At 38.4% G+C, this 8,737-nt stretch overlaps 1 protein-coding gene and 1 pseudogene across 1 annotated transcript; both read right to left on the bottom strand.

Moving 5' to 3' along the window:
* Positions 1-252: 252 nt before the first annotated feature.
* On the bottom strand, positions 253-2,624 carry LOC113544790 (dehydrogenase/reductase SDR family member 13). Its single transcript, XM_026943743.3, has 5 exons — positions 2,342-2,624; positions 1,891-2,009; positions 1,679-1,802; positions 1,179-1,505; positions 253-812 (listed from the first exon to the last, which is right to left on the bottom strand). Exons 1-5 carry the CDS (start codon positions 2,466-2,468, stop codon positions 553-555), a joined length of 957 nt encoding a protein of 318 aa, XP_026799544.2. The 5' UTR covers positions 2,469-2,624; the 3' UTR covers positions 253-552.
* A 2,302-nt stretch (positions 2,625-4,926) lies between these two features.
* On the bottom strand, positions 4,927-8,610 carry LOC128320979 (uncharacterized; annotated as a pseudogene).
* Positions 8,611-8,737: the final 127 nt, after the last annotated feature.

Here is an 8,737-nt window from a genome sequence, read left to right as displayed (position 1 = left end):
ACAGTGTCCATAAAGGTGTATTTCAAGAGCTAGTGTTTGAGAACAGTGTTCTTAAGTCAATCATCTGGAAAATCAAATTAGCATAAGTATTGGGGGATTTAATGTATTTAATTTTAGGGGGCTTATTAAAATAGCTGATATTTTAGCACGAACACTAACTAGATATGACTGTTAGCATTTGTGACATTTATCTGACTTAACATTACAAACAAGCATTGAACATTTGACATCAATTCTTACAGAAACACCAAGGGATTTTAAACCACACTGCAGATTTTATTACAATAATTGAACAGCAACAGTTTATAAAATGCACAACGTATAAAACTTAACACAGTGCCCTTGCTGAATCAAATGTGAAACAGCAAAAAGTGCCCAAAATGCAAAGAATTGTGCGTTTCAACCTCCTCTAGAATGTATTTAATACAACCATCAATTACATCAATCACAGTCTTAAAAGTTAATTTTCATATTTACAGAACATGAACATCTAAATGACTGCAAATTGGTTCAAGTCTCATAGGCTGCAAGTTTGACAGTTCTCTGTAGGGTTTAGGAGAGCCCACATAATTTCTCACTCACGTCCCACAACTTCTTGGCTACGGCATTGTCTCTGGCTTTGGCGCTCACTTCCTGCACAGCGCAGCATGAGAAGTAGCGCCCGCTGAGAGGCTCGATGCCTTCCTCTAGAGCACAGTGGAGGGTCGTTTGGGCGCCAGCTGTTGGGTCCAGGAACAGCAGCCAGGATATGGGTTCAATGAACACCTTCTGCCAGAGACTGACGTGACGGGAGAGCTCGGTTTTCACAATACCTGTTAGGGTTGAATGAGAGTTAATCCTTGATGTTTTATGTTTGTCTGTCATGTTCAAAATGCAAGGTGACAGTTCAAACACACCTAAGACAGGTTTATAAAAAAAAAAAAAAAAAAAAAAAAAAAAAAAAAAAGGCTGTACAATGCTGATGGTCTGGCTTAGGTGCGTTAGGAACTGGAACTGTAAAGAAATGAGTTTAAAAAAAATGCAGCTGATTCATTTAACATAATGAAAACATATGGCTGAATATATTGGTAAATTGCTGAGAGATTCTGATCTCACGGAACATAACTTTTTGTTTAAAAAAAAAATAGTGAGCACAATGAGGTCGTCATCAAACATTGATGAATTTTCCAGGGACTTACCGGGATGAACACTGTAGCAGGTGACATTAGTGCCCTTCAGCCTCTTAGAAAGCTCGTGCGTGAAGAGAACGTTACAAAGCTTGCTGTTGCAGTAGGCCTGAAAGAACTGCCAGCTGTATCTCCCACTACCCAGGTCTTTGTTGGTGACCAGTGCATCAAAGTCAATCTTGCCCCACTGATGAGCCATCGAGGACAGGGTGATCACCCGGGCTCCAGGGCTCTCCTTAAGCCGGTCCAGCAAGAGGCACGTCAACAGGAAGTGGCCAAGATGGTTGACGCCAAACTCGATACCAAAACCATCTTCAGTTCGACCGTCCGCTACAAGACCTGGGGAAGAAATCGTGTCCTTTCACTTAATAATTGTTGCACTCTTCTTGCAACATGGCCTGGCTCAAGGCCCAGTGTCAGTCTAGCAGTTTGAAACTACAACCTTCTGGTCACTTGCCTTTGACCATTATGATATTTATCATCAGCAAAACTACACGTATGTTGGATTTTACCTGCATTGTTAATAAGTATATCCAGTTTGGATTTGGTCTTCAGGAAGTTCTCGGCGAAAGAACGCACCGATTTCAGACTGCTCAGATCGAGCTGCATGCACACTACTTCAGTACTCCCGGTCACCTGTTTGTGGAAGAAAAAAAAAAAAGGCTCATCTGTTGCTTTATCTTCTTCTAAATAGCTCATTCAAAGTGAACAGTAGTGTCTTTACCTTTTTAATATCACTGATGGCAGCTTCGGCTTTCTGTTGGTTCCTGCAAGCCAGGATCACTCTTGCGCCTCGACCTGCAAGCTCCATCGCTGTGGCTTTACCAATACCAGTATTACCACCTGAGGAAGGTATGAACTCTCTGTCATTCTGATTGTCTAGTTATTATGAATAATATATCATTATACATATTTATACAAAGCAGAAGCAGGCTATTCATTCTAAGGAGACAAGTCCATCATGGACTTCATGGAGATTACTGTAAGGCCATGAACATGGCAGCTTGGGAACATGTAGGAAGACATTTTATTATTTAATCTAACTTTATGCTAATCTTTCATTAACATTATCGATAACTGTTGAATGGAAAGAATGGAAAGTATTTTAGACTAACAGTTTAAAATGAGAAGTAGCCCCATGAGCCTGCATAGCATCTGGATAAATCAGGACTTACCTGTGATTATGACGCTTTTCCCGCTCATTTCTCTCGCACCTGTACATTTCGACTTCTTAAACAAAGTGTTCACTAAAGTTACATACACAAGGCCAGTTACCGCGACGCCAATGAGCAGAGAAAACATGGCGGAAGTGGATGGCGCTGATTTTCCCTGCCGGCGAAAGAGTTTGTGCTGTGACTTGAGAAACACTGAGGCTTTTGTACCGGCTCTGCGTGACCCGCCGAGGCCTGACGGACAGGTTGGTTCTCTTTCCGTGTGTGTGTGTGTGTGTGTGTGTGTGTGTGTGTGTGTGTGTAAACAAAACCGGTTCATTATTCAAAGTGACAACACTATGAGTTTTGGTCTCTTCCTGTTTGGGAGGCTTCACACTCAATTCATAAATAGCCTGAAATTTGACATTTAGCCTATATAGCTGACAAGCTAGTACACTATGCTAACAGTAGGCGCCACGACTGAGGCGCCATTTTGTGTTCCTTTGATATTCCATATACAAATGTAAAGTAAAGATAAAAGACATTTTACACATCCTTCATAACACTCCCAGCCCACAGTGACTACACTTTACCTTTTCATATTGGCTAATTGTTAAAGTACTTCAAAAATAGGACTTTTTTGTTTGTTTGTTTGTTTGTTTAGCATTAATGTGTGAATACATTTGACATCTCCATTCCATTCTTGAAGCCCTCATTTCCCTGAGTCATCCATTTTTCCATGCTGAAAAAAAAACAAAAAAAAACAGAAACCCTCCTAAAATTTAATAGTTTTAATGGATATAACAAGAATTGTATTGGTTTTAATGGAAACTCTAATGGTCCCTGTGGGTCTCTCCTATTGGTGGCATGTTATGTCAAGTGGATACCAGTACCAGTAGTAAGGACCAGTAATGGGTTTATTAGTTAGCTGATGGTTTGTAATTGTATTTGTAGTAGAAATTATTAGAATATCTGTGATGGTTTCTATTGTTTTTTTTTCAGCAGTATGTTAAGGAAAATGTACATTCACTCCTGTGGAATATTGGGACTATTCCAACAAGATGTTGTTGAAGTTCCTAAAGATCATTGGAAGAAGAATATTTTAAAATTTTTAATTCTTTATTATAATTATTATTAATAGCAAATAAAAATATAAGTAAGTAAATTAATGCCCTTACAATGTCCTTAATGTCCTCATGCCATTAGCATGGATTCTAGTTAGCCACAAAAACTCAACCCTGTTACTCATTCAAGAGCAAAATGGTCACTTAAGAGCGCTTGTCTTTAAAAAAAAACAAACAAAAAAAAAAACAAAGGAGGTTGTTGCCTGTAATGGGTTAACATGTTTCTGAAATGCATGATTTCTTAAATTTAGTTTTGTTAAATGATTTACAAATTAATTGGTGGTTACCACTGTTGCCTCTCACCTCCAGGGTTGGGGGTTCGAATCCCGTCTCCGCCCTGTGTGCACAGAACTTGCATGTTCTCTCCGTGCTTTGGGGGTTTTCTCTAGGTATTCCAGTTTCCACCACATGCATTGTAGGCTGATCGGCATTTCCAAATTGTCCGTAGTGTGTGAATGGGTGTGCAAGGGTGTGTGCGATTGTGCCCTGCAGTGGGCTTTGCCCCCACCTGGGATGGGCTCCAGGCTCCCCGTGACTCTGTGTAGTATAAGATGTATGGAAAATCAGTGGATTTAAAAATTAAATGGCACCCCAGTCATGCAATCACCTGAATATTTGAATCTCAGTTGTACATCATACGCTTATTTTTTAATTTTTATTATTTTTTAAATTTACATTCTGTTTACTAAATGTGGAACAACACTAAATAGATTTTTACCAACACAACACTGTATGTCCTTGTCTGCTTTTTTGTTGAGCACTATTTTAAATTTAAATACTGGGTGTCCAAAAAGTCCGAAACCAATGAGAGTACGAAGAAGCACTACCTCTATCCTTTCATCCAGTTTTTATTGTGCTTTTTATTTACCTGCAACGAAGAAATACATAATATGATAAGTGTAATGATAAGTGTAAATAAGTAATAAATACGAAATCATATAATATGTAGTTTAGCACACACATACACCTGCCCTCAGGAGGATTCCCAATCATCAGAAAGCCCTTTGTGTGCCACATAGCAAAAACTTTACATATTCTTGGGATATATTGAATTGAAGAAGCCACAGTAATGTATTTGACAAAAGCAAGCTGTTTATTAACAAGTAACAAAAATGGCCCAGTAGGGTGTGTTATGATTCTTTGCTCTTTTTTTTGCCATAAACACAGCCTCCAACCTCTTTCCATATCAAATTAAAATAAAAAATAAGTTAATTCACCCAAGGTCTGTCCATGAACACAGTGAGTGAGTTCTCAGATTACTCAGTGTTTACGTCATGTGAAGGTGTGCAGTTGGCTTAGCTACCCTATTTAGGAATCACAGGAATTTTGCCAGCTTGAATGTTAAGGCTGGTGACTTCATGCTTGACGTATTTATCACAGGAATGCCGAAAGATAGCTTATATATGTATGTGTGTGTGTGTGTGTGTGTGTGTGTGTGTGTGTGTGTGTGTATATATATACACACACATAATGTATATACACCATCTTAGAGTTAATCTTTTTTTCCCCAGACTAAGATAGGTTCAAATAAAATAGAAGTTAAATCATGATAAAAAGTTACTGATATAATTAAAAATACATAATAAGTCTTGGAGACTCTTTAAAAGAGAAAAGTGTGACATTTAGTGCCTATTAAAAGCTGTAATGCTCTCAGTTTGCGTTTGCATTCACACCCATGGGTGGAGTCGGGTGTTTACCATCTCGCACTGTGAAAACACACCTATTCAAAGGACACAAACAGATGTCACCCTCTTCACCACATCACACCTATCTTACTGCATGCAAGTTTCTTAATTATTAGAGATGTATCTTGGTACCTGATTAGAATGTGATGCAAAGTACATCCCTAATGTGCACCAGGTCAAGCTAGGCCACAGAGTCTTTCACTGACTTCTCAAAGCTTCTTCTCTATTGCGTCGTCTTTAGCCTTAGGGTCCATGTCCTCCACCTCGCGCCTGGAAAAGTAGCATCCACTCAGGTGTTCAATGCCGTCCTGTAGAGCGCAGTCGAGAGAAGTCTGAGCTCCTGATTCTGCATTCAAGTAGAACAGTGCGAAGATTGGCTTAAAGATCATCTTAACCTGTAGTTGGATAGGACTGACAATGTCCGTTTTTACAAACCCTAGAAAGAGATCAGACAGTAGAAATAAGCTTTCTAGGATGATTGTTGGACATGCACTGGTGTTTACTGCTTCTGGTGGAACGTGTTGTGCCCAAACCTGGATGAACACTGTAGCAGGTGACATTTGTGCTCTTTTGTGTGAGTTTTCTATGGGAGTAAACCACATGTCTAACAGTGACTTCCCCTGGCTTAGATCTGTGTGAGTACTGATGCAGTCGAAGTCGATGTTCGACTCATAAACTCGATCTGTGGTCACATGAAAATGGTTGCCGGAGTTTCACTCTGTGTGAACCCAAGTTCAGACCACAATATTCATAATAACTATCTATTTAAATTAATTAAAAGTGTCATTTTCGGTTATTATTCTGGACTAGTTATTGGAAGATTGTAAGTTCAAATCCCACAGCTACCAAAGACTCGCTGTTGGGCCCTTTGGATGTGAATGTTTAAAGGTAAATGTGCAGAGGAAATGGCACACCTTCCTGATATATAAAGAAGACATTTAAACGGAAGTAGTTACCCATACACAAAATTCTTTTTTGCATATATAAGCAAGTAACTCTGGTAGAAAAGTGGCAATAAAAAGTAAGGAAACAGTAATTAAGTAGATGAACATGAAGTACATTAAGTAATTTATAGACAGAGGAAAAAGAAATTTCATGGACCCCTTAGCGTGGTCTTTTTCCAAACTTCAGCTGTCCAGTTTCGGTGAGCCTGTGCCCATGTTAGCCTCAGATTTCTGTTCTTGGCTGACAGGAGTAGAACTCGACATGGGCTTCTGCTGTTGCAGCCCATCCACCTCAAGCTTCATGTACTGTGCATTGTGAGATGCTTTTCTGCTCGGCGTAGTTGTATGCTACTATAGCCTTTGTCTGACCTGAGTGTATGTCCTATCGTGTAAAAACTTGACGCATTGCAGAAGTGATGTACAAAAGTTACTTTGTGGTTCAGAAACATGTCAAACATGAGATGATGAGCCGAGAATTGATCATGGATACACCGTGTGCCTGATGCTCTGATGATGTAAGAGAATCATGCAGAACTGGTTCTAGATGGTAGCAAGCCAGAGGCTAAAAAGAATACCAGTGAAGATGTAGTTAGTTCAAACAGTCTCAAACACCCACTTTGTGATTACAGTAGCTAATTTCAGATCTAAGGCACTGATGTGAATCCCAGCTGGTCTCCTAAAAATGTCAAATAGGATGGAATTTGGGATTCAAGTTCTACCTTTTTAATATCATTTAGAGCAGTCTCATCGAGCTGCGTGTCCCTGCAGGCCAGTATCACGTGTGCTCCCCTTTTGGCAAGTTCTAGTGCTGTGGCTTTCCCAATGCCTGTGTTTGCACCTAAACAGCGCAACAGACAGAGTTACAGAGAGCAGGGTTCGATGATCAGCAGGATGAACAAAGGCCATCATGCAACACCCTACTGACGCCTGCTGTATTAATGAGGGTGTTGCATGATGGCCTTTGGACGTGTTGCTGTTTATCATCCTCAAAAGAAACGCTGTAGTGTTTCAATAAGATACAAGTGCAAGATGTTCACCCTGTTGATCACTGAATCTGCTCTATGTCACTCTGTCTGTTGCGCTGTTTAGGTGCAAACACAGGCAATGGGAAAGCCACAGCACTGCATTGAATCTCACTACGTCATTAGGTTACATAATCTGTTGGCTGTCGTGTCAGTAACAGTGTCACTGTTAACATGAGTGATAAATTAAAAGTACAAAAGTAATACCCTTAACGGTACTACTGCATTAAACAGTTTAGTACCTTTATTTCTGAGAGTGTGGGAAGCTGTTAATTAATGTGTAAAAGAATTTTTCTGCCTGTTTTACACTGGGTAGTTTCTGGAGTCAAGTTATGTTCAAGTGTTGGCTGAAGAGCTACATGGTAAACAAGTTCAATAAGTAGACCTGAGTATATTTTTCATATTCAAATTCTTTTTAAACCTGTATTACTACATCTACAACTAAAATAATAGCTGGAATATAGAACACTTGGCACCTAGTGTACTTCTCAATTATACTTACAAATGCTAGCATTTAAAAAAAAAAAGTACATTAGTGCACTTTCCTCAAAGTATTTAAACTAGCATATAAAAACTACACTTATGTACTTATCGTAAAATACACTTTGACAAGCTACTATTATTAAACATAAACTGTACATCTCCATAATATACAAAGTCATACAGAGAACAGCATGCGACTTTGCTGAAATCTCTACTGAAACTCAAGATGATGTGTGAAATTCTGGGGTCTTTTGTCTCAGGAGAAAAAGCCAAGACACAGGAGACACCAGACATCTCCCTTTACTTCCAATGCTGTCTGGGAGAAACTGTAGAATAAAAAATAGATTTTAAAGGTTTTTTTTTTCCTCTAGGCAGTCCCAAAAAAAAGTTAATTTAGGGTTGGCAATTTTCTATTAGCTAAATATTGGTCGGTAGGAAGGGCACAGTGTATTATATAACAGATACTATATATATATATATATATATATATATATATATATATATATATATTAAAAAAACACTTTCTATAACAGATATGTATGTGTTGTACAGCGCGCCCTCTGGTGGTGAATCCAAACAATGCACTCAGGTTGCTAAGACTAGTTTGCAAACGTAGGTTTTGCATATTATAGAAAGAAAACAATTGAAGTGGGTGGAGCTAAATGGCATGGGAGAACCCAAAGAATCAGTGAAAAAAAAATTTTGTTTGTAGGACTTTGGTAGATATGGACCAAAACGTAAAACCTTGTGCTATTGCGTACTGTGTCTGAATAGTGGGGGCCAAACTGTACATTTCCTGTGTGTGTGTGTGTGTGTGTGTGTATGTGTGTATGTATATATGTATATATATATATATATATATATATATATATATATATATATATATATATATATATATATATATATAAAAAAACACATACACATACACTAGATACTAAAGGCTGCTTGTTGCTGGGCAGTTTTAATCTAACCTTGCAATATCATTGGTTGGTTGTTTACTGACTCACTGGCAGTGTTCTCTATACAGGATTTCATCCTTCTTATGATGCTATTTAATGAATTTTTTTTTTTTTAATTTTTAAATTACTTATTTCTACCATTTATTTTATACTTCTTATGATGCCTTTTTCTAATTCATTATTTCTACATTTTTACAGTCTAG

The sequence above is a fragment of the Pangasianodon hypophthalmus genome, chromosome 17, assembly GCF_027358585.1.
Source record: "Pangasianodon hypophthalmus isolate fPanHyp1 chromosome 17, fPanHyp1.pri, whole genome shotgun sequence".
NCBI lineage: Eukaryota > Metazoa > Chordata > Actinopteri > Siluriformes > Pangasiidae > Pangasianodon > Pangasianodon hypophthalmus.
This window is presented reverse-complemented; position numbering and strand designations above follow the sequence as displayed.

Excerpts from the sequence above, each read along its gene's own strand:
- LOC113544790 (XM_026943743.3), bottom strand. The coding sequence starts at position 2,468 with ATGTTTTCTCTGCTCATTGGCGTCGCGGTAACTGGCCTTGTGTATGTA. Across the intron at positions 2,010-2,341 it reads GAAAAGCGTCATAATCACAG|GTGGTAATACTGGTATTGGT; the intron begins GTAAGTCCTGAT and ends TACCTTCCTCAG. Across the intron at positions 1,506-1,678 it reads TATACTTATTAACAATGCAG|GTCTTGTAGCGGACGGTCGA; the intron begins GTAAAATCCAAC and ends TTTCTTCCCCAG.